The following is a 26113-nucleotide window of genomic DNA, read 5'->3' on the forward strand; positions in this document are numbered from 1 at the left end:
CATTAAACTGGTCTTCACTGCAAAGTCGAACTTCCTTTACAATTTCTGTGACACCTTAAAAGCTTTTAGTGATCAGCTTTGGAGCTTTTTTTTTTTTTTTTTAATTACAGGATTTATTGATCTTTGATTTGGCCATATATCTGCTTAGAATTTCACTTGAGAGGAAAAAAAAAAAAAAAAAAAGAGCGAGGGGCTGCAGATAGAGCCACCAGACAGCCAGCCTGATGGCTTTATCACAGGACGGCTTTGTGCAGCTGATAAGTGAAACAAGAAGCCAAATTAAGCAAAATCTGGGGGGGGAAAAAAAGAATAAAAAAAAGTAAATCAATAATAAAAAATATTCTCCAACAGATGATCATAGTCTTTTGGCGGAAATCCATTGCAAAGGACCTTCGAACTTGCAGTGAAGACATTTTAATGCTCGTCAGAAAAAAAAGTTTGCAGTTGCTTCAGGAATGAGTCATGAGCGTTTATGGTGCTGCACAAATCTGAACACTGGTGTAAAATTGAAATCACTGCAGAGAAAACGGCTATTGACAAACCTCAAATAATTTTTTTCCCCCCCGATTAAAAGACAAAAACATCACAAAGCAGTTAAACGGTTTTCTATGACACAATGACAAGTAGGAAGGGAAAGAAATCCTTCCAAGCTCTCGTACGCACAGCCATGGGGGTAACAGTATACAGAACATTTGCTTCGGGGGGGGGGGGGGGGGGGGGGGGGGGGGGAAATGAGATAAAAGCAAAATAAAAAGGAGACAAAAATTAAACCCGCTGTAGTGCCGCAGCTTTACTGTGAAAGAATAAATAACAAAAAAAGAAAAAAGAAAAAAAAATATCTATTGGACCAAACCAAAAACTGAAATGGAAAGAGGCGTCTAATACCTTATGCACTCAGACATGCAGAGATCCTTGGGATGAAGGCATACTTTGGCAATGAACGAAAAATGTTAACTACGGCTCAGAAATTAAAACCATTGCTCCGTCTGGGCTTCAAAGGATTTCTGCAGCCTTGGAGATTCATGAACTATGTCTACACCAACTGGAACGTTCACTGGAAAGTCTTCGACCCATAAGGTATACGCTAGCGCTCTGGTAGAAGATCTGCACATAGGAAGCAGTTCATGATCCTGGATGTGCAGTGTCTGACTCGTGGGTGAAGCTGCAGCAACGTCTGAATACAAAAAACAGTAGGTACATACAAAGGTAGAAAGAACGCTTAAACGCTTCATGTCAAAGTCTGTTGCCGTTGGAAGGTGGTCAGCAGTCCAGCCCAACTACAGTGATTACTGCAGGTCTTATGTTTGTGGGTCCACATCAATAAACACTGTCTCCACTGCGATTCCCACGTCCTCCCCAACCTCGCCCCCGGCCTCCACGGAATCCTCCTCTCTGTTCTGCAAAATTCAAACATGAAATTGTTAGGAAGATAATACATTAGTGTCAATTTTTCAAGATTTATATACCACATCTGATGTATTAGGGAGCCCTTCTTGTATAAAAGATATCCATGATAGGTTCTGAACAGCTATTCTTTTGCCGCCCTCCCCCGTAACCACCATGATCAATGCGGGGGCACAGAATCCAGATAGGATCTGGTTGTATGACTGAAAAGCTCCATTCTGTCCAGATCCTAGCCAGATTGGCCTACCTGAAAAATGGGCCAAATGGTTCTTATCTGCCGACACATTCTATGTGACATGCCCACTGCTACACGCTGAACACCAGGTGGCGCCATACTAGATAAGTTAATGTCATACCTTTACTGGACCAAGTCTCTAAAATGCAAATGTGGTTCATATATGATCAATACAATGAACGTGATATTTAATGATGGCCCAATGTACATAGAATTGTACATTTACAAATGATGCTCACCGTAAGAGAAATTTCCCAAGCTTCCGCTGTATTTCCCACTTGGAGGGTTATAGATCTGTCTGGAATCCCTCTTTGGTCCTGGAATAGGTTTTTTGGGAGGAGAACTAGAAGACGTGTCTTCACCTGACCTTTTTTGCCTAAAATGTAGAAAATATTGTCAATATCTCACATGTAGGATCTAAAGTGTCTGCTTTTTCTGCAATTTTGCACATGCTGTGGTTTAATTGTCCTGTCTGTTAACTGGGCTTGCAAAATAATTTTGGCAGAATTTTTTTATGGGCACTTATAAGTTGCTATTATGGCCTTACGCTAGGGATGTACATAGTCCCAATTCAGGAACAAGCAGCATAAAAAAAAAACCAGAAGAATACAAGGAATTTGTCAAAATAAGGAAAGCCCCATTTAAGTCAGTCATCCACCCATAACACAACATTTTGTGGCCAAGTCACATTCTGGCCACAGTATAGGATAAAGCAATCTGCCCCACTGACCCAACGTCGGTCTTCTGGACTGGTTTCCACGACAGAGTGACGGTGCTCTTGTAGGATGGAGGGTTATGGAACAGATCCTGCATATGAAGGAATTCAATTATAAGTACATGTCACTTCGTTCAGGTATTTACACACAAAAATAATCAACTAGGAGGAAAATATTTAGACTATATTTTAACTGATATCCAACACCATTTCTGGTCTCTGTTTTCCATGAAAAGCAAAGAAAAACAATTTCATGTAGACAAAAGATTTATTTTTTTAATGCATATGCAAAATGAGCAGTTAAGTGCACCAAGGGCGAGCTCAATACACTGCACCCTTGGTCCTCCTGCTTCCTTGTCAGACACTTCCTCTCCTTGATGAACAGGATCAATTTCCTGCATAGTCATCTCGCCTGGTCCTCGTCAATGAAGAAGGTAAGGGAGGCAGATGAAGCAGGAGGAGCAATGTGCACAGAGTGACCTGAGCCCACCGTCCGTGCACTTAACTGCTCATGGGCAACTAACTGCTGATAGTTGCCCATAGCAAACAGATTCCACCTTTCATTTTCCGAAGCAGCTCTGAAGAATGAAAGGATCACTCTAATTGGTTGCTAATGGCCACTAATCCAGTTTTCCTTTAGGCTCCATTCACACGTCCGCAATGTGTTTTGCGGAGACACTGATCTGCAAAACACGGAAAGCGGCAATGTGCGTTCTGCATTTTGCAGACCGCACATTGCCGACATAATAGAATATGCCTGTTCTTGTCCGCAATTGCGGACAAGAATAGGACATGTTCTATTTTTTGCGGAAACGGAAGCACGGATGCGGAAGTGCGGATCCGCAAATGTGGATGCGGACAGCACATTCCGTCCCCATAGAGAATGAATGGGTCCGCACCCTTTCCGCAAAATTGCGGAAAGGATGTGGACCCATTTTGCGGACGTGTGAATGGAGCCTTACACCAGTTTTGATAAATCTCCCCCACTGTGCCTGGTGTAACAGTGAATTTCATGGTTACAGACTGGCTTTAACACTATGCCACCTGAATAGTAAAGACCTTTTAATTGCCCACACAGAGCAAGAGATAAATCCACAAAATTTTACCTTGATCAAAACATTAATGTTGTTTGTTATCTTCAGGGCTACCACTTTGATTTTGTTCTGCAATGGAAAAAAAAACATGAGACGATCGGAGGATAAAGAACACCTAAAGTAATGGTATTTAGACTAAAATAGGCCTAAAATCCAGAATATCGTGACCACTTGTTACCATAATCACCAGGCCTGACAAAGAAGCCATTAGAAGACCAGGAGTTACAAAAAGTAGCACAAAAAAAAAAAAAAAAAAAAAAAAAAATAATGGTCACCCACACCAAAATATCAAACCTTATAATATGATTTTGATAATGAGCAACCAAATGTAGGCCAACAACCAGAACGACAAAATAAAACTAAAATATTTTAAGTTCAGTAACTCCACAAAACAAGCCGATAGGTGGTCCTGCTTTTGGAGTCCAATACAATTGGTTCATAGCCCCACAGGAAGTAAATTGTTTTGCTCATGCAAAAATGTAGCATTTACACAGCATACATGTAAATCAATGAGACCTCTAAATCAGGGATGCGCAACCTACGGCCCCCCCATCTGTTGCAAAACTACAACTCCCAGCATGCCTGGAAAACCTACAGCTTTTAGGGCATGCTGGGAGTTGTAGTTTGGCAACAGCTGGAGGGCCGCATGTTGAGCATCCCTGCTCTAAATAATGTCCAAGATCCTTCAGAACAGGATCAGTTCTTCATAGCGTTTGTTTGGACAGTGGAGGGGTGTCTTAAAGATGCTGACCGAGTGTCTAATACAGATGACCTATCCTCAGGATAAATCAACAGTATGTGATCAGTGGGTGCTCAATTCAGGGCACCCCACCAATCAGCTGCTGAAGAGACTTCAATGCTCAATGAGCGCCACAGCCTCTTCCAAGGGCAGTGTGGTCACGTTTATCAGACATGTGGCCTAATTGCAGCTCAGTCCCATTCAAATGAATGGCACCGAGCTGAAATACCAAGCACAGCTGCTATCTAATGGACGGCACTGTGCTTGATAAGCTGTGAGGAGGCTGCAATGCTCACTGGAACCCCGCAGCCTCTTAAACAGTTGATCGTCGGGAGCGCTGGACCCCCACCCCACCGATCACATACTGAGGACCTATCCTGAAGTTAGGTCATCAGTATTAAATACTCGCACAACCCCTTTAATATCTCCTCGAAGTACCCTAAAAGGACCAACTAGTTATATTGTCATTCATCATACATTACAATTAACATCTGCTGCAACAGTATCTGAGAAAAATCTAATATTTTTTACCTCCTCTGTTTTTAGCGAATCCCCAGTTTTTCCCTGCAGAGCCAAGCGGAGCTGTCTTATGTATCCCTGGAGTCCTCTGGCAAAGTACTGCAGCCTAGAGAGCAAACATTTACAAATGACCATGTGACCTTGCCATTTTAGCCCTGTACATGCAGACATCTCACTATTCCCTGCTTACCGGATTTTGAAATCTTTCAGTTTGTCTGCATCGACTTTGTCGATCAGGAAGTCGGGCATTTTCCTGCCAAGCTGATGGAAACTGAAGAGTAAACATTCAACATAACTGAACTGCAGTTTTGGCTCCTCGTTTGCAGAGGTCTCTCCGTTTTCTACTTCTTCGGGTGGAAGTGGCATGTATTCCTGTCAAATAATTAAAACAACGCATCAATAAGAGGACGACATGGGAAGACAAGTCCCACCTATAGCTTTATAATCTTGCAATTTACATTTGGGAACTTCCTAATAGAGATTTGGGAGCCTAAATTCCCACCAACCGCAAGAACAAAGAAGCTCCAGGTTTTATCACTTTACATCACTATGAATTAGCGCACAGACAAACACAGATGCAGCCTAAAACAAAGTCCCCTATAACATGTGTAACAGATATTGGCAAATATCAGTATTTACAGATGTTCCTTAACGATCAGTGCCGTACATGTATGGCGCTGGGCTGGTCTTTAAAGATGGCGCCCGCTCCTGAGCCCTGCGGAAGCCATAGTCGTGGGTGGCCGTCCGCGACTCATGTCCGCAACCGGCGGTAATGCCAATCGCGGACATTTAACTCCTCGGATGCTGTGGTCAATCCTTACCACGGCATCTGAGCGCGCTGAAAACCGAAAGCGCACTTTCCTGGTTATTCTCCGGCTCCCCCGTGCAGTGATTGGAGGAGCCGGAGCGTGTGTGCAGCAGCCCCTGTCCTTGTGAATGACACAAGGCAGTTGCATAGTATTTCCTATGGAGTCCTTGCCTGTAATAGGGCTCTATAGGAAAGTAGTAAAACCATCATAGATTCCAATGCAAGTGCATTGGAGTCTATGATAATAGCAATCAGATGAGAAAAAAAAAAAAAAAAAAAAAAAACACACATCATGGGTGTCGCGATGTGCAAAATCGCCCATAGTATAAAAATATATTCCCCATATGGCAAACAGAAAAGCGGAAAAAAAGGGTCCAAATGGCTGATTCGCTGTTTTTTGGTCGCTATATTTTCAACAACAAAAAATTTAATAAATAGCGATCAAAGTCATACAGACACCAGAATGGCATCAATGAAAAGTTCAGATCGCCCCGCAAAATTAGCCCCCATACAGCTCCGTACACATGATTACAAAAAAAGTTATAGGGCTCAAAATATGGCGACAAAAATAAAAAACAGATATTTTCCCCACTTTAATTTTTTTTATCACTATCAAAACTATACATATAAAAAAGGTATCTCCGGATTCGTACTGACCTGTAGAATAAAAAGTAACTGGACAGTTTTATCGAACATCGTAAAAAAAAAAAAAAAAAATTGGTAATATTGCTTTTTCTTTGCAATTTCACCCCATTTGGAATTTTTTTTCCCGCTTCCCACTACATTATATGCAATATTAAATGGTGGCGTTAGAAAGTACAACTTGTCCCGCAGAAATCAAGCCCTCATATGGCTATGTGAACAGAAAAAAAAATAATGTTATGGCTCTGGGAAGGCAGGGAGCGCAAAACAAAAAAATAAAACAAATCCAGGGCTGAAAGGGTTAAAAAGGTTTTCAGAGATCTTGATAGGTCATCACTATCTGATCGGAACCCCTGCCGATCAGCTGTTTGAGAAGGCACCGATGCTTGCACCCTACTCTCTGCTCACCAAGCACTGATGTATCCAGATAGGTCATCAGTAAAAAGATATTGGAAAACCCCTTTTACATTTCTAACATAAGCCATCAATATGCGATTAGTGAGGGTCCAAATCCCAGCAGTTGACATATTGGGATCCACTGTGCCCCAGTAGTTTTAGCAGACAATGCCGCTCTGGTCTATGGGCTGTGTTGAATTCTGCAGCTCAGGTCTATTCACTTAGATTGTAAGCTCTGATGGGCTGGAATCTCATTGTCTCATTGTTCATTCATCTTCACTACTCGCCATTTTACTTCTATAAACTGCAGAGGAATCTGCCGACGCTATCAAATATTTAAGTCAATAGCAAAACCCCTTCTACTTTTGTGACTGGGCATCGATTAGCCATAACCATATTTTGATGCCCCTACAGATAACATGTTATTTAGGAGAGAGAGGTAATAAAGCAGAAAGAGAGATGTATGTAAAGATGGACAAATACATACCAACAACTTATCAAAAAGTTTGTTCAAGTTTGATTCTAATTTGTCCATGTCACCACAGAAGGAGCTCATCTCAGCCAACAGCTTGAGTACCTGCAAGAAAACACCCCAGAATGACTATTATTTCTTACATCGTATTCTGACTTATCTTTCAGGAATTACGTACTATTTTGTTTTTCCAGCCAGTTTGAACATAAAAAAGACAAAGCAACTACAACCATCTTAGATTACTTACCTCTAACTGGACATCAATGCCCTCAGCTGGACTGGTCAGAGTACTTAGGATGGGCAGAACGTGCTCACAGAAATGTGTCACAAACTTTGTCGAGTGGACGTTTTTCTACAAATGAAAACCCAGAACAATTTAGTCTACATATTGCTCTCATCGTCCAAGCGACTGATGAACATCTGGACGAGCTGTCAATCTGTTATAACTCGTCATTAGAGGACCTGTCAGGATCAATCAGCGAGGACAGTGTCAGAGCGGCTCAATCTCCCAAAATCAAACTGCCTTCAGACAGCTGAGGCACATGGAGCAGAGCAGCAGCAGTGGACGTACAGGAGAGAACAGGATGCAAAAGGGAAGAAAAAGCCCTAGTCCTGTTTACAGGGGCTGTTTGTCATCCACCTCAGTATGGGCAGCTGTCAAAAGAGAAGGTGGCCTCAGGAGAAAATGTAAGTACCACAAGATCACACTGCTGAATCTGCTCTGTCCGAACTTGAACAATGAGCTATAATGGTCTGGTATCAGTTTTATATTCTTTAGTGACATGACAGGTTCTTTTTTAAGAGACTAGGCCCACTGGGCACTTACTGAAAACAGGGGCACTGCCTGGCGCATACACTGGAGCAGGCGATCCACAGAGTCGGGGTCTGCTGGGTTGAGAGTTTGGTGCAGTCCTGCTTGCTCAGACACTAAATCCACCAGCTGCTGTCTGCCGCTAACTGTCTGTAGGTTTTTCAGTGAAGAAAGGATTTTCATGAACAGAACAAATTCTTCTCCTGTGACGTCATACAAAACCTAAAAGACAAAAGTTAATTAGCAACAGTCATAGTTAAAAAAAAAAAAAAAAAACCTGGACGGCAAAACTGCTTTGTGTGAACCTATAAAAACTAATGGTCTGCCTCAGGACAGATGCTAGTGGCACGCAATGCTAGGCTATACCACCAATGTTCGGATGACCACCGTTACCCATGGTACATTGGTGGTATACACTAGCAATATATCAGTGTCCATCCTGAGACTACCCCGCCATTACTATCAGTGAATGTACAGTTACCTTCTTTGATTCAGATAATATTAAATCCTCCACATCCTTGGTCAGAACATCTTCAGGAAGGGTTCTCATCTTAGAGGAGAGGAATTTAATGGCTCGCTCACGGACTATATCTTCTCCTTGAAGGATCTGGCTGAACAAGCCTCCCAATGTGCCTAAACAGGACAGAGGAAACATGCCTTATTACCGTACAATGACTCTGAATTTAACGGAGTTCAGAGGTGTAGTGGAATGAAGAATGACAAAACCGGATGTGTCAGCCCCGATTGTCCAGCATAGAGACGTCGGCAATCAGGTGTGCACACTTAAAGGGGATGTGATAGGACACTAATGTCAGATAGGCAGCTGCAGATCACCCGATGAATGAGCGTTTCATTCGCTTCTGTGAAACAATTGTTCATGTGGACACCTAAAATATGGTTTCTGAGCAGCAGATCGTGGTGTCTAAGCAGCACTCTGTTGCCCAGAAACAATGCTGCTGTACAAGGACAAGCAACAGCAGTAGGTATTGTTCGTCCTCATACTGTGGAGGTGATCACTGCATATAAATAGCTCTTCACCTCCACTAAAGAGCAGGCAAATGTCGAGAAGGAATGCTTCAATTGTGAAGTTGTGCGTGCCATAGTTGAATAACTTCAGTAGTTGATTTTCAAAGTGGAAAACCACTTTAAAACCGAACTCTGCTTCAGTTCCGAGGTACTAGTCAGAACCCGAAGCAGAGTTCGGTTTCAAGTTTTAAAGGGAACCTGTTACTGGGATTTTGGGTATAGAGCCGAGGACATGGCTTGCTAGACTGCCACTAGCACATCAGCAATACCTAGTCCCCATAGCTCTCTGTGCTTTTATTGTGTAAAAAACAAAACAAAAAAAATAAAAATTTGATACATATGAAAATTAACATAAAGGTAATATCTTACTTGTGTGACCAAAGAGTCATATTTCAAGCTCTGACTCATCTCAGATTAATTTGCATATGTATCAAATCGGTTTTTATACACAATAAAATCACACAGAGCTATGCTGACTGGGTATTGCGGATGTGCTAGCGGCCATCTAGCAACCCATGTCCTCGGCTCTATACCCAAAATCCTGGTGACAGGTTCCCTTTAAAGTAGTTTTCCACGTTTTAACTTCAGTAGTTGGATTTTTTTTTTTCAACTATGGCACGCAGGACTTCACGAATAACTGACTTTGGCTCATCGGAGCCCATACATTTTAATACTGTACGGCGACATCTCCGTATAGTATTATTCAGAAGTTTTAAACAAAGTGACTTCGGAAGTAGCCTCCAAAGCTCGCTTCGCTCATCACTAGTGACTATCAAAGAGTTAAGCAGCCTGGACTGGAGAACCTAGGCTGTCATTAGTCAGTAGCTTATTTTTAAGTTGCCAGGTCAATGCTTGCTTTGCAGTTTTCAGACACATGTAGTTTAAAGCTGCCCAGAGATGAACACATTGGCAATTACCTTTAGCATCCATTTTGAATATGCTCAGCAAAGCATTGTTCACCAAATTGAACTCAGCAGAGTCATCTGAAAGAAAGCATAAATAAAAGATTCAAATTAATCAGAAAGGAATTAAACCTGTTTCCAGCCTCTATCCTTTCCATAAGTCACGGAGGATTTTCTCCTCATTAGATGCTCAATAAGGGTAAAACAAATAAACTACAAAACTAGTCATCCTCCCCTTTAACAACAGGCGGTAAAACACATGGATAAGTAAAGTATCACGTATCAGGCTGTGACATTGCAGATCAGTGCTGTAGCAATGGGACACATGTATAATATCTATGGATGCAGCTCAGTCCATACAGAAAATCATTTGCGCCACGGGAAATACTGTATTCTTGTATAGTCCTAGATGCATTTTCCATGCACAATAGTAAAAGCTCTGGTGAGCTGAAGGCCAATACTTCATTATTTAGACCTTGTAGTGTTACCTGACTGCAAAAGCTGGGTAAGAATGTCTGCCACACGGGGGAGGTTCTCTCCAGTGGCAAACTGCGACAGTTCTTTAATGGCTTGACGACGAATCTAATAAAAAGAAAGGAGAAAGGAAAATGGGGGTTAATAACACCTCTATACTAACACTGTGCCACACATCTGGCAGCCTCACTTAAAGAGGTTGTTCACCCATGGTAACCTTCTTCAGACCCCTCCAGCATGGCTGGCTACACGTTGGTAATCCTACTTATTTGACCCCCACCGCTGGGTTCCGGCTCCATCGCTGGCTTTGCAGATCCTGTCTGTGGTGACATCTGTTGATGCAGGTCATGTGACCACTGCAGCCAATGACTGGCCACAGTGGTCACGTGTCACACATGTTGACTAGGGAGAAAGCAAAAGGAGCTGGATGGCAGACAGAGGCGGTGAATCAGCCAAGTATGATTACCACAGTGGGTCCAGTCACAGGATTAGGGGGGGAGGGGGGGGTTCGGTTGAAGGAAGAAAGTCACTCGGTGTGAACAACCCTTTTAAGAGACCTTACATAGGCTTTATTGTTTTCTATAAATTAATTGTAATCAATTCCTCCCTAATTGTAAAATTTCTGCTTCCTGTCATTAAATTAAAGCATGCTTGTTTGCATCCAGAGGCTTGAATCTTGCCCTAATCAAGTTCAATGGACGCTGCTGCACATTTCGTTACAGTGTATCAGCGCTCTCGCTTGTCATAAGCGTGCAGTCATTTGGACAAAACAAGCATGTTTTCTTTCAAGGACCCAGGTGAATTCTTATTAAAACGTAAATAATATTAAAAGCTGCAGAACTTTCATTGTATAAGGCCTCAAGCACACGACCGTAGTTATGGTCCGCACCCGAGTTGCAGTTTTTGCGGCTCGGATGCAGACCCATACACTTCAATGGGGCCGCAAAAGATGCGGACAGCACTCAGTGTGCTGTCCGCATCCGTTGCTCCGTTCTGAGACCCCCGCAAAAAAAAAAAAAACGAGATTTTTGTATAACTTACCAGTAAAATCTCTTTCTCGCTCTTTCCTTGGGGGACACAGAAGACCTTGGGTATAGCTCATCTCCATAGGAGGCGTGACACTAAGTGAAAACTGTTAAGCCCCTCCTCCACAGCTATACCCTCAGCCTGGAGAGAGAGGCTGCCAGTTGCGTGTCCAAGTAGTGAAAAAAGGCAAAGTCCAAAAGTGGAACCAACAAGCCAACTACCCAACGGGTAAAACAACTCGGAAACCATGTAGAGAAAAACAAAGAATGGGTGGGTGCTGTGTCCCCCAAGGAAAGAGCGAGAAAGAGATTTTACTGGTAAGTTATACAAAAATCTCGTTTTCTCGCCCAGTTTCCTTGGGGGACACAGAAGACCTTGGGACGTTCAAAAGCAGTCCAAAAGGGGGAGGGACCACAGCACCAAGGCGAAGCACCCGAAGGCATCAAGAAACCGCCGCCCGCAGACCAGGCGGCCCAAGGCAGCACCTGCCGAAGCCAGAGTAGGCACCCTGTAGAACGCTGTAAGGCAGACCAGTGACCGCCTCGCACAGACGCATGGCCGAAGCCAAATGCCTCCGGCCCAGGAGGCACCGACAACTCTGGTGAAATGAACGGAGACACCAAAAGCAGAACCCTGCCCTTGGTGCGGTAACCACAGCAATAACCACAGTGAGAAAGCGGAGGAAAGCCACCCCGGAGGCCACCAACCCGTTGCGCGGACCTCCTAGAAAACCAAGTGACCCAACGTCGACAAGAGCCGGAGATCTCCAAGTAAAAACCGCAAGGCCCAAACAACTCCCAAATCTGAAGAAGAGTCCGTTCCCGGGGGTGGAAAGGGGAGGACGAAAGCCTCGTCAAAATGAAAGACAAACACCACCTTCAGAAGGAAGGAAGAGACGGGATGGAGAACAGCCCTGTCCTGAGGAAAGAGAAGGCCCGGAACAAGAAGGGCCGCCACCCAGGCACCCGCCAGAGACACGACGGCTACGGAAACATAACCGTACAGGACAGAAGGAGTAGAGAGAGCTTCTGTAACGGCTCCAAGGGAAAGACTGGAGTGCCAAGAGCCCAGTATGCAATGCCCAGGGCGGTACCCAGGGGCAGTACAAGGGAACCCCAAAGCCGCTCCATGGAAGAGGGTCCTGACAGGCCCAGAGGGCCGGGGAACGCTGAAAGGGGAAGGACAGCGCCGACACTTGACACTTCAAGCAACAGAGTCCCAGATCTAGGTCGGATCTGGAGAAAGACAGAATCATTAGGAGCGAACACTAGCGAGCACGCAAGAGTCGCCTGGGCAAGCGGGTGAAAACCCAATGCGAACAGGCGCAGACCCGAAACACGGGCAGTACGGTCGGCAAAAACTGGTCCCGTCGGCCCCCGAGCAACGTTGTCCTGTAACCACCCGGAGTGGGGGAGCAGAAGGACAGACGGAAAGGAACCGAAGGGTCCGCCCAGTAACCGCCAGGACAAGACAGGCTAAAGTCCATGTCGATGTAGCCACCACAGGAAGACGTCCTACAGTCCCGGTGTGGGAGATCTAATGACAATCTCGACCGAATGGGGGTTCCTCCCAAGTTACAGCCAGAGTGAACAAGGGAGACAGTACGAGGCCAAGAGGAACATCAGAACCATCCACATGAACAACCAAGCTCTCCCCAGAGGGGAGGGCAGTGAAGGAACCGCCACTGAAGCGCGGCCGGGGCAAAAGCCACACCGGAGGGAGCCGAGCCGAACCGAGCGGGAGCCAAGCAGAGCCGGCGAGAAAAGGCAGTCGAGACAGAGGCCGGCATAACACCCTCCAACCGAAAGGAGGAGTGGGCAACAGGGAAGCCATAGGACAGCTCAAAGGCAGAACCCCGCTCACTGAGACGCCCGGTTCACTGCCACGCAGAAGGCGAGTACCCTGAAGAACCCAAGGTGGAGGTCCTACGGACCTGGGTAAGCGAGCACCCAAGAGAAGCTGGGTGACCATCCCGAGAAAAGCGGCCCGAACCCGGTAGCGGACCAGCCTGAAGCGCGGAGGGGGCGCCAAAAGAAAAGACTCATACTGCACGACACCCGAAGAGGAGGAAACAGTAGCAGGCGAGGGAACAGCAGCCCCACCAGAGCCAACGCCGAAAACGAGTGGCACTGCAAACGGCACTCTCGACCCAGTGACCACTTGCGCCGGAAGCGAGTGCACGGGAGAACGAAAGGGCACCTATCAAAGAACCACGAACACTCCCCAGGTGGAAAGGCCAACGGACATGGTGGATGCCGACCAACGGGACCACAATATACAGGCCAAACCAGAGAAACGAGCACCACCCAGCTCGGCGAAGTAGAGAGCAGTAGGGCCCATCTACTATATCTAAGGAATACACCTTTGAATACAATGGCATTCTTTTAATGCTTGTATGACAGCACCCAAGGGTTACACAGGTGGACAGAATGATCTCTTTAGAGAAGAGCGCAAGGCCCGTGACAAGCACCACATCCCAAGAGAAAAAGAGGGAATGTCGCAGGAGGAAGTGAGGCATACGTACGAGCAGCCCCGCAAGCAGTGAGAAGGCCAACCCACCTATGGGAGGAGAAGGCATACACGGCCCAAACAACGGACAGAGTGCACCAGAAATACCGCTCACCGCAAAAAAATAGACACCCAGTGAAGGGGATCAGCCACAGAGTCCAACAGTATCAACGGAAGTGCAAAGTGCAACCTGAAAGGGAGTTATGCACAGGACATCAGTATGGCATGCGATGGAAATGCAGGCAGGCCCCCCAGAAAAGGGGGAAACGTATCTGGCAACACTGCAGCTGGTAAGAATGCAAAGGCCCGTCCCAAAGGGGGGATGCCCAAGGCCAGTAACAACTTCAGAGAAGTAGAACATACTATAGTCTGCCCAGAAGGTGACCAATCACATGGCCGCACAGTACCCAGCGGGAACGCAGGAGGGAGGTCCGCCCAGTGAAAGGGGGACATGCACGGGGTTATCCAACCATTAAGCGAGTGCGCAATAACCCACCTAACACCGAATACTGTGAGAGTGCAACCACTCCACAATGAAGGAGAACATGCAAGAATCCCGCACAGCATATCACGGACAGCCATGGGTCACGTGAGGTTGCAAATTTTTCGCCCATGGATGAGGAGGGCCGTGTATGGCCCGCAACACATCCGGCGAAAGAGCAGTATTCCACCCAGAAAGGGGCGGGGTAATGCACACGGCCGTCACCGCATCCAGCAAAAATGCAAGCATCCCGCCAGGATGCGGGACATGCACATGGCCAGCAACGCACTGGCGAGAAAACAACCACAGTCAGCGGTGTTGTGCGTATGCCGCCTGAGGAAAGGATACATGCTCATTGCTGGCAGCGATTCCAGTGAGTGCAGCACACCACCCAAGGAAGGGGTCGTGCACATGGCCGGCAGCGAATCCAATGATAGTGCAGCAATCCACCTATGGAAGGAGTTCATGCACATGGCCGGCAGCAAATCCAGAGAGAGTGCAGCATTCCGCCTATGGACGGAGGTCATGCGTATGGCCGGCAACGAATCCGGAAAGTGCAGCATTCCGCCTATGGAAGGAGGTCATGCACATGGCCGGTTCATGCATATGGCCGGCAGCGAATCCAGCGAGAGTGCAGCGTTCTGCCTATGGACGGAGGTCATGCATATGGCCGGCAGCGAATCCAGAGAGAGAGAGAGCGCAGCAGTCCTCCTTTGGACGGAGGTCATGCGTATGACCAGCAGCTTAGCCAGAGAGTGCAACATTCCACCTATGGAAGGAGGTCATGCATAAGGCCGTAGCGAATCCAGCGAGAGTGCAGCGTTCCGCCTATGGAAGGGGGTCACGCATATGGCCGTAGCAAATCCAGCGAGAGTGCAGCGTTCCGCCTATGGGAGGGGGTCGTGCACATGGTCAGCATCGTATGCGGTAAAAAGGGCAGTATTCCGCCTACAGAAAGGGGGTCATGCACAAGGCCAGCCCGCAGCCAGAGAGAGTGCAGTATGCCGCCTATAATGGGGGGTCATGCACATGGCCAGCACCGCGACTGGAGAGGGCGACTAATTCTGCCTATAGAAAAAGGCGGCCTGCACCTGGCCAGCGCCGTACCCCAGGAGAGGGCAAGGGTCCGCCTAGAAAGGGAAACATGTATACCTGGCCAGTGCCACGGAGCGCAACATGCCACCTATAGAATAGGGGCAGGCATACGGCCAGCGCTCTAAGGTCAGGCTGCAGTATCCTGCGCAGCCAACATAAAATACACTTCATTATTAATATTATTATATTTTTTATTTTATTTTAATTTTTTATTTTTTTTTTTTATTTTTTTTCTTCTATTTATTATTGTAAAACACAGCCTCTTTTAGGCAGGAAGGGGCCACCATATAAGAGCACAGCCTCACTGAGAGGCTAGCCATCCCAGGGTCTCCTCCAGATGGCAGCCGTCAGCGTCCAAGAGGTTAATACAGATCGGACCCGAGGGCGGTGCAGCGATCCCCTGGGGGCGGGGGGACCTCCGGCGGGAAGAATTCGCGCCTGCGAATGCCCGCCCCCTCCAATCGAGGCCGGAATATTGCGGCCTAGTAGGCCGCGAAGCCGGGGCCTAAAGTTTGCGGTGCCCGGAGGTACCGGCCGGGATCTGGAGGGAGCGAAGCGGCGCATGCACAATACCGGCCGCGGGAGCCCACCCCGCGGGCCGGAGAATCAGGGGGCCCGGAAGAAGGAGCCCGGGATAGAACCTTTCTGCGGCGCCCGACCGACCGGAAGACAGCCTCTCCGAGCACCTGCGGTCGGCCGGGGTCCGCTGAACACCGCAGTCATGCCGGCCGCGGGAGCCCACCCCGCGGACCGGAAACAAGGGCCCTACGCCGCAGCAGTCAGGAGAGGGCCCAGGCCCTGAGCCGTCTCAAGGAGGGATGCCTGCGCACCGGTAAGGCGATAGGGGGGGATGGGGGACCCTGCAAGGAGAGAGGCAGCTCCCTGGGCGGCATGATAGGGACGCCAGCATAACCCCTCAGTGGATGCACCTATAGTGGAGGGGAGGAGAGGGAACTAATAAAACAAACTAGGGTGGCCAGACCAGTATGGGGGTCAGTCAAGCAGGAGACCGGGGTGTGGGGGGGGGGGGGGGAGGGGGTCGTAGGGCTGGAGAAGCCACTCTCTCACCACAGCCGTCTTCACCCTCGGTCCGTTCCAGCAGGGTCGCCCCTTCAGCTACTGGCACCGTAGTGGCAGGACGCTGGAAGAGGGACTTGGCGTGCGGGCGACCCTTACGCTGGCGGGATGCAGGGGAGCTGGGCTGCCCTGGTCCACCTTGCCTTCTGTGGGGGAGGCAGCAGTGCGGATACCGGCACTGGCGCAGCTCAACCCCGGGAGAAACAGAGAGGTCTAGTGCGTCTCTGTTGTCCCGTATTCTGGAACAAAAGAAAATAAAAAAGTAAAAATCAAAAAATTTTAAAAAAAAACAACAAAGGAGAAAACAGCCCTGCAGTAGCAGGGAGTGTCTTGCCTCCTTGGACACTAAGCAAAAACTGGCAGCCTCTCTCTCCAGGCTGAGGGTATAGCTGTGGAGGAGGGGCTTAACAGTTTTCACTTAGTGTCACGCCTCCTATGGAGATGAGCTATACCCAAGGTCTTCTGTGTCCCCCAAGGAAACTGGGCGAGAAAATAGAACATGTCCTATTCTTGTCTGTTTTGCGGACAATAGGCATGTCTACAATGGGCCGCCCGTTCCGTAAATTGCAGAAGGCACACGGGCGGCTTCCGTTTTTTTGCGGACCGCAAAATATGGCACGGTCGTGTGCATGAGGCCTAACAGAAAGGCTTTAGTATAAAAATAAAAAAAATATTTAAAAAAACATGGGATGGGGATCCATACCGAAACATCCTCATCTTCACACAGGTCCAGCTGGGCATTGAGTGCAGAGTCAGAAAGATCTGGAAAATGTTTAAAGAACTTGGGGATGAACTGAGCCGCCAACCTCTTCTCTTTTGCACCTCCTTTCACACCATCCAGGATAACCTGATATGCAGCTTTGTGCTGTAAAGTAAAACGGGGAAAGAAATTACTCCACAAACTTTACAGAATAGAAAGTAAAAAGCCATAAACTGCAGCAGCACAAGCTCCAAGTGACAGCTGCATAACCAGCATCATGGCGGATTACTGTGTGTGTTCAGATGTTTCTAGCCCAGTGTGGACATCGAGCCCGGAGCAATGGAAACAGCTGCTGCCACAACACATGTCAGCTGGGTGAAAACAATGCAGAGAGGCTTCTTTCGACCATAGAAGCTAAAAAAACTTTGATACATTGCATACACTCCAGAGCTGCACTCGCTATTCTGCTGGTGCAGTTACTGTGTACATGCATTACTTATCCTGACATGTATCCTGTATTATACTCCTATGAGGGCACACAGATCTCTAAAGCCTCATGCAGACGTCCGTGGAACACGGTCCGTGAGATACCGGACTGGCATTGCAGGAGTGCACGGTGTCAGACAACCAATTACGCCGTGCGCTCCTGCAATGCCAGTCCGGTAATTCACGGACGTCTGCATGAGGCGTTAGAGGGGTTTTCCCATATATCAGCATGAACTGACAGTAACTCTATAAGTCTCCTACTCTGGCAGACAGGGCCCGTATATACATTACATGGATGGCCATAGTCACATCAGAACAATGTATAGCCCGCCATAGCTTCTCTAGGTGATTGGGCTTTAGATATTGATGACCTATCCATATTTTGCTGTGAAAACTAATAATTCCTTTTCGCTGATTGTGCAGAAGGGACGTAGCGAGGTCTCTGCTCAGACAAAGCCGAACAAGACTGCTGACTTGTTAACCCGGAACCACAGTCTCCGTATGGAGGCATTTCCCCCCCTAGGACCCTCTTTGCGGTGCCCAGACAGGTTCTTCCATTTACACCCAAATGTCCATCTCCAGCGGGTACAAACAAACATCAGACACGCCATTAGGGGCAGCTGGAGGGGACACATACAGATTTTACTGAAGAGGCCGCCTTCTGTAATATAATTACTGTTCAGGCTCCCTGCCTGGTGCCACACGGGGATAGATTCTTTAGCAGACGCACAGGGTCATGGCATCCATTGTGATACCATGTGGCTGCTATGAAAGGATTATTCCAACCAAACACATTGAGCACTTAACCACTGAATACTCAAAGAAATATCAGATCCGACCCCAACGATCACTCTTCAATATGGAAGACTTTTAAAGGGGGTTGTCCGGGCTCCCAGCTGAACCAGGATATAACCTCATCTATCTATATCTATATCTAGCATTTCTTGCTCCGATGCTGCCCCTTGCCTTTTGCTGCATCACGCAACGCAAGGTCTGTTTACTACCGGGTACCATTTAGCCTAAGTAAACAAACAGACCTTGCCTTGCACAGTGCAGGGGGAGCATCGATGCAAGGAAATGCTCCACTGAAATATAGTAAATGAGTAAAGAAGAGGTTAAATCCGGGTTTAGCTTTTGGGCCTCTATTTGTCCAATCCCCACCGAGGCATTGGGCGCTACTTTTCATAAACTTCTCACCGTTTATCTTTTGGGTGCTAGACCTGTGGGGATGAGGTTTGCCCCTTTCAGACTGGCTCAGTTGTTCCTTCTTGCTGTAGCAGCTAGTTGGAAAACTCCAGACCTCTCCATAGCTGCTGTCAAAGCAAGGATGGATAGAATGGCCATTTTAGAAAAAAATGGCCGCCATCGGGGACAATAGAGGAGAAGTGGTCACGAAACTATGGCTGCCGTGGATGTCCTCCACTCACTCTTCCCACTCTCCCCAACTACTAACTCTATAGGGGGTCGAGGCTTTCTCGGATTTCTCAATGACATATGATGCCCATCGGAGGAGGAGGGTCAGGGGCAACAGGAGAAGAGAGGGGGGGGGGGGAGAGGAGGAAAAGGGTGTCAGGGGCAACAGGAGAAGAGGGTGGTGGGGGGGGGAAGGAGAAAGAGGGGGTCAGGGGCAACAGGAGAAGAGAGGAGGGGGGGAGGAAGGAGAAAGAGGGGGTCAGGGGCAACAAGAGAGGAGGGGGGAGGGAGAGGAGGAAAAGGGTGTCAGGGGCAACAGGAGAAGAGGGTGGGGGGGGAGGAAGGAGAAAGAGGGGGTCAGGGGCAACAGGAGAAGAGAGGGAGGGGGAAGAGGGGTCAGGGGCAACAGGAGAAGAGAGGGGGGAGATGGGTCAGGGGCAACAGGAGAAGAGAGAGGGGGAGGAGGAAGAGGGTCAGGGGCAACAGGAGAAGAGAGGGTCAGGGACAAGTATAGGAGCAGGGGCCTAACAACTACAGGACGCAAGGCTGGGGTAACTGGAAAAGAGAGCGAGGAGGAGAGGTGAGGAAAGAAAGGCCGCTCAAGGCAGTTAGACTGGCAGAGGGGTAAAGGCCTAGGCACTGTAGCTGAGGAAAGCGAGGCCGGGGCCCCAGGTAACCCGTGCCGGCGGAGTGAGGGCCCTTACCTGGCTTACGTCGTCCTTGGCGTCGGCCAGGATGCCATAGTTACGGTACAGCTCCTCCACACTCGGCATGTCTGCTCCGGCGATTTTCTACGTGAATAAAAATCTCCTCAGTGCGCGCAGAGAGACCAACTGTACAGGAGGCGGCGCGGGAAAGACGAGATCACAGCGCTGCAAAGCCACAGCGGCCCCTGCAGGAACTGCACCCGGAAGTCACGTGATCGGAGGGGGGCGTCTATTGATGACGCTAATACTAGAGGTTGAGGTCACTAATGATTGTGCTGCCATTGAGGAGGAGGAGGAGGGGAAGGTATTTCCTGGGGCCAGTTCCTTACAGGTCCTTCTACCCACATGGCCATCTCTAGTTATGGTGACCTGCACCAGGGGGACACCAACATGAGACGCGCCATTACCCCAGAGTAGCTGTAGGGATCAGGGGAGCACCCAGGAATTTTGTCTAGGGGGGGTCCGAAAGGCAAAAAAAGTGGCATGTGTAGTGCGCTGTGCTAATTCAATTTTTCAAAGCCCCCTTTATATTTAAAAATGCGGGGAAGGGGTGTAGTGTGTTGCACTGATTCTTTTACTTGGCAATTCTAAAAGCCCTGTAGGAACAGAACAATAAGTGCGCCGCAATTTTTTGGGCCCCGCCCATTATTAAAAGCCCCCCTTCATATAATAAGCCACTCCCAACAAACACTGTACCGCTGACATTCTATAGTTGCGGCCGGTCTCTACACAGCATACGGAGAGGGAGGTCTGTCCTGCCTGCACTGCCTGCTTCACATCATACAATAGACAGCCGGCTACAGCCAGGAAGCTCCTCCGCTCTCCTCCCTCCCCAGACCCTGCTCAAGGCCTGTGGTTCCCCCCACCATCTGCCACCCACCCGTGGCCTGCTGCCCCCTGACCGTCCTCACCCAGCTCTGAATCCGGGGGGGGGGGGGTGGAGCCGGAGCATCTCCTCTCCTACATAGCGCCCCCTACCTCTTACATCCAGTGATGTCACCTTTGTTGTAGACGTTCTCTTTCTTTATCTTCTCCATTCAGACCAGACCGCCATGATGATTTTTCAGCCATCTCCCATCTCTGCAGAGATTAACAAACAGACATTAGTTTCCCACATTTCCATCATCTTCACATCTTCTGAACACCCTTTCCTGCCACCCCTAATACTGTGCCCCCAATACTATACTGCAGAAACAGTCCCCCTGGAAATACTACTACCACAGAGATAGTGCCCCCTTCAAAAATTATTGGCACACAGTGCTCTAAAAAATAACTGCGCCCAGACACTAATAGTATAAAGATAATGTCCCCCAAAAATTGTGCTAAGCTGATACTGTGGCAGGGTGCCTCCCAAAGTAACAGGGCTCCCCAAAATAGAAATAATTCTCTGCCAGAGCACACTTATTAGTAATAATGCCCCTATAGTGCCCATACTAGTAATCATGTTCCTCATAGCCCCCCAGTAGTAGCAAAGCTCCGCATAATACCTCCTAGTACTAATAATTCTCCCTACAATATGACAGTACATGAAATACCCCCGCTTAGTGCCCGCTGTTGAGCTAATGTCCCCATAATGTATGCCAGTATAAAATACCCCTATATAGTGCCCCAGTAAATGCCCTCATAGTGCTCCTCTCCCCTTCCCCATAGTGTCCCCCATAATATGCCAGTAAAAAATGCCCCTTCTAAGTGCCACCATATGCCCCAATAGTGCTCCTCTCCCCCATAGTGCCCCCAAATAATGCCCCATAGTGCCGCTCTCCCCTATAGTGCCTGCCATAATGTGCCAGTAAAAAATGCCCCCTTAGTGCCACCAAATGCCATAGTGCACCCATAATGGGTCAATAAGAAGTGCCACCCCCAAAAAAATGGGGCTGTAAGAATTGTCAGATGCCAGCTCCCCCCCCCCCCCTCCAAAAAAAAACAAAAACCCCAGATACTTACCTCCATCAGCAGCGATGCGATGCAGGCCTCTTCCGGCTTTTGTCCCTGCTGTGTGCTGCCCGGCTCAGGCGGCGCGATGATGACGTCATCGCGCCGCCTGAGCCGGCCTCTGATAGGCTGCAGGCATTAGTGCCTGCGGCCTATCAGAAGAACAGGGGAGGCACACACCTCTCCCTCCCCCGCCGCAGCACAGCCATCTGTATCGCTGTCTTGAGGACGGCGATACAGAAGGATATGGAGATGAGCGCTTCCACAATGGAAGCGCTCATCTCCTACTGCCCCCCCGGCAACCCCCACCGCTTCCGGAATTACATCCAGGGCCGCGCCGCCTGTGGTGATCGGCGGTGCGGCCCTGAAGGATAAAAAAAAAAAAAGTATTGTCGGTTGTTCTAGGGGGGGGGGGGGGGGGGGGTCCAGACCCGTTGGACCACCCCTGTAGGCGCGCCACTGGTAGGGATGCATTTGCCATTTCTGGGGCCCCAATTGCACCTCTAAGGCCCCACTAGAGCTGGGACAGGGCCCCTGAAGCGGCACCATAGGCTGATTTCATTTTTCAGCCAGCAGGGGCCCCAAGCATTTGCTTGGTTTAAGTTGTAAACCTGCGCCCTGAGAGCGGAGCGTCCATCGAGCCTGTGAACTCTATGGAAGTGGCAGAGCATTGGCTACAGTGGTCATGTGACCTCCTCGTCATGTGACCACGGCCTCCAATGGGTCTCTCCTATACCCGAAGTCGCTGTGGTCCCTCTAGAACAGAAATGCCCAACTTGCGGCCCATCCAGCTGTTGTAAAACTACAATTCCAAGCATGCCCGGACAGCCATCAGGCTACAGCAGGGCATGGTGGGAGTTGTAGTGTTACAACAGCTGGAGGGCCGCAGGTTGAGCATCCCTGCCCTAGAAGGTCACATGACCGCTGTATGGAGCGTTCCTTACGACGTACGGCCCGCCTGACCCGCAAGATTGAAAATTTTTCATGAATATAGATTCCTTTTTTTATGTGTAAGACAATTCTGTGCAAAATTATGAATCCAGAACTATCCCTTTAAAAGAGGCCTACTATAGGGAGAACCTGAGGCTGAGATATGATCGCTTGGGGTTACAGGCCTGAGGCTGCACTACTGAGACAATGACTGTCAAGAGACCTCACATGGATCCACATCAGCATCTACGTCCGGCCTGGACAGTGGTGGTCGTGTCTGTATGGGGGGGGGGGGGGTGTCTCTTCTAGATTGGAAACATTCCTTGGCTATATCACAGCTGCAGGGCTGTTACAGTGTATTAGAACTCTCTCATGAAAATGAAATATTGCAAATTTTACCCATGGATTTTCAGCGGTTTCCAGTAGTAAATAGGAGTGAGATTTTAAGATTAAGGGTGTATTCAAGTGACCGTATCCGTTTTGCGGTCCATATGCGTGTGCTGTTCTCATTTTTTGCAGCCCCATAGAATTGATTGTGCCCATGTGCGATCTGCAAAAAATGTGGATCTGATGTGGCCCGAAAATACGGTTGTGTGAAAGCACCCTAACCTTGCATTCACACAACCATGGGTCGGCCGCGCAGAACCCCAAATAACGGGCATCGGCCATGTGCAGTCCGCATCGTGGTGCAGACCCATTGACTTCAGTGGATCCGCGATCCATGAGATGCAGCAGAAGTTAAGACATGTCCTATCTTTTGCGGCGCAGGGGCCTGGACCTGGAAGCACACGGAAGCCGTGTGGTCAGGATGCGGTCATTTTTCAGCACAGACAGCGCTTCCTCACAGGTCCCACCTTGCTTCCCCGATGATCTCTCCAGTGTGATGGGTGCGCCTACTCCTCCTTTTCAGAATGATGTCCTCAACCCTTAAAGGGGTTGTCTGGGTTCAGAGCTGAACCCGGACATACCCCCATTTTCACCCCGGCAGCCCCCCTGACTTGAGCATCGGAGCAGTTCTAACCTTCTGTTCTCACTTTCTCATTATGGGGGACTGAGTGCAGAATGATGGGGAAAAAAACAGAACTTTTTTTTATTTTAGTACAAGGCTGCGGCGTAACAAAATGTAAAAAGTTAGTCTGAAGACGTTCTGCATGTGCTATATGTTCTGCCATTCCTCTATTATCCCTGCTAGAAGTTGTCAGCCGTTTACAATGAAGGTCCAGTGGGTGTAACCAGTTAGGGATGCGTTGCTGCCCAGTCTGACAATAGCAGCCCTGATAGGATAGTGTTAGACTGTGCAGGGACACCTCCTTCCCCCAACTGATAACTCCCCTCTGGACCTTCATCCATTATTTATTTATTTTTGCATTTTTATATCACTACTATATTCCACGGCGCTTTACAGACATTAGCATCCAGCTGTCCCCAATGGGGCTCACAATCTAAGGTCCCTATCACTATGTCTTTGGAGTGTGGGGGGGAAACCCTGCAAACACGGGGAGAACATACAGACTCCATGCAGATGTTGTCCTTGGTGCTGCCATAACTTCTAGTAGGAATAATAGAGGAACAACACATCATAGAATCAGAAGAATAGATGCTCCAGAATTGTTACTAAGTGGGAAGTGCAAGTAGTTACTGAAACAGACACGTCAGGAGAGGCGACACGACCTGACTGCTAGAGAAGAACGATATTTGCTACTTAATATTTTATGGTGTAGTACTTCCAAAGTAAAAAAAAAATGTTTTCCATAAATATTCAGTTTAAAAGAAAATGCATTTTCTCAGAAGTTTTCCTTTTTAAAGGGTTTTCTTTGATTTATAGGAACACGCCTTTAAAATGCTGTCTCTGATCCCATCACCGTAGTTGGCGGTTGCACCGCAGCACAAATAGGCAAATGTAGCGTTAATGTACAGTACAGACCAAAAGTTTGGACACATCTTCTCATTCTAAGAATTTTCTTTATTTTCATGACTATGAAAATTGTAGATTCTCACTGAAGGCATCAAAACTATGAATTAACACATGTGGAATTATATACATAACAAAAAAGTGTGAAACAACTGAAAATATGTCATATTCTAGGTTCTTTTGCTTTGATTACTGCTTTGCACACTCTTGGCATTCTCTTGATGAGCTTCAAGAGGTAGTCACCTGAAATGGTCTTCACTTCACAGGTGTGCCCTGTCAGGTTTAATAAGTGGGATTTCTTGCCTTATAAATGGGGTTGGGACCATCAGTTGCGTTGTGGAGAAGTCGGGTGGATACACAGCTGATGGTCCTACTGAATAGACTGTTAGAATTTGTATTATGGCAAGAAAAACGAGTGGCCATCATTACTTTAAGAAATGAAGGTCAGTCCGTCCGAAAAATTGGGAAAACTTTGAAAGTGTCCCCAAGTGCAGTCACAAAAACCATCAAGCGCTACAAAGAAACTGGCTCACATGCGGACCGCCCCAGGAAAGGAAGACCAAGAGTCACCTCTGCTGCGGAGGATAAGTTCATCCGAGTCACCAGCCTCAGAAATCGCAGGTTAACAGCAGCTCAGATTAGAGACCAGGTCAATGCCACACAGAGTTCTAGCAGCAGACACATCTCTAGAACAACTGTTAAGAGGAGACTGTGTGAATCAGGCCTTCATGGTAGAATATCTGCTAGGAAACCACTGCTAAGGACAGGCAACAAGCAGAAGAGACTTGTTTGGGCTAAAGAACACAAGGAATGGACATTAGACCAGTGGAAATCTGTGCTTTGGTCTGATGAGTCCAAATTTGAGATCTTTGGTTCCAACCACCGTGTCTTTGTGCGACGCAGAAAAGGTGAACGGATGGACTCTACATGCCTGGTTCCCACCGTGAAGCATGGAGGAGGAGGTGTGATGGTGTGGGGGTGCTTTGCTGGTGACACTGTTGGGGATTTATTTCAAAATTGAAGGCATACTGAACCAGCATGGCTACCACAGCATCTTGCAGCGGCATGCTATTCCATCCGGTTTGCGTTTAGTTGGACCATCATTTATTTTTCAACAGGACAATGACCCCAAACACACCTCCAGGCTGTGTAAGGGCTATTTGACCATGAAGGAGAGTGATGGGGTGCTGCGCCAGATGACCTGGCCTCCACAGTCACCGGACCTGAACCCAATCGAGATGGTTTGGGGTGAGCTGGACCGCAGAGTGAAGGCAAAAGCGCCAACAAGTGCTAAGCATCTCTGGGAACTCCTTCAAGACTGTTGGAAGACCATTTCAGGTGACTACCTCTTGAAGCTCATCAAGAGAATGCCAAGAGTGTGCAAAGCAGTAATCAAAGCAAAAGGTGGCTACTTTGAAGAACCTAGAATATGACATATTTTCAGTTGTTTCACACTTTTTTGTTATGTATATAATTCCATATGTATATTAATTCATAGTTTTGATGCCTTCAGTGTGAATCTACAATTTTCATAGTCATGAAAATAAAGAAAACTCTTTGAATGAGAAGGTGTCTCCAAACTTTTGGTCTGTACTGTGTATGTTGACTG

At 47.9% G+C, this 26113-nt stretch overlaps 1 protein-coding gene across 1 annotated transcript; it reads right to left on the minus strand.

Moving 5' to 3' along the window:
• Positions 1-727: 727 nt before the first annotated feature.
• API5 (apoptosis inhibitor 5) lies at positions 728-19882 on the minus strand. Its single transcript, XM_044269783.1, has 14 exons — positions 19728-19882; positions 17128-17289; positions 10252-10345; positions 9779-9844; positions 8317-8468; positions 7851-8057; positions 7272-7376; positions 7040-7129; positions 4897-5078; positions 4719-4812; positions 3461-3517; positions 2370-2446; positions 1879-2015; positions 728-1397 (listed from the first exon to the last, which is right to left on the minus strand). Exons 1-14 carry the CDS (start codon positions 19794-19796, stop codon positions 1318-1320), a joined length of 1572 nt encoding a protein of 523 aa, XP_044125718.1. The 5' UTR covers positions 19797-19882; the 3' UTR covers positions 728-1317.
• Between the last annotated feature and the right edge of the window lie 6231 nt (positions 19883-26113).

This window comes from Bufo gargarizans, chromosome 10 (assembly GCF_014858855.1).
Source record: "Bufo gargarizans isolate SCDJY-AF-19 chromosome 10, ASM1485885v1, whole genome shotgun sequence".
Lineage (NCBI taxonomy): Eukaryota > Metazoa > Chordata > Amphibia > Anura > Bufonidae > Bufo > Bufo gargarizans.

Excerpts from the sequence above, each read along its gene's own strand:
- API5 (XM_044269783.1), bottom strand. The coding sequence starts at position 19,796 with ATGCCGAGTGTGGAGGAGCTGTACCGTAACTATGGCATCCTGGCCGAC. Across the intron at positions 8,058-8,316 it reads TATTATCTGAATCAAAGAAG|GTTTTGTATGACGTCACAGG; the intron begins GTAACTGTACAT and ends TTTGTCTTTTAG. Across the intron at positions 3,518-4,718 it reads ATTCGCTAAAAACAGAGGAG|AACAAAATCAAAGTGGTAGC; the intron begins GTAAAAAATATT and ends TTTCCATTGCAG.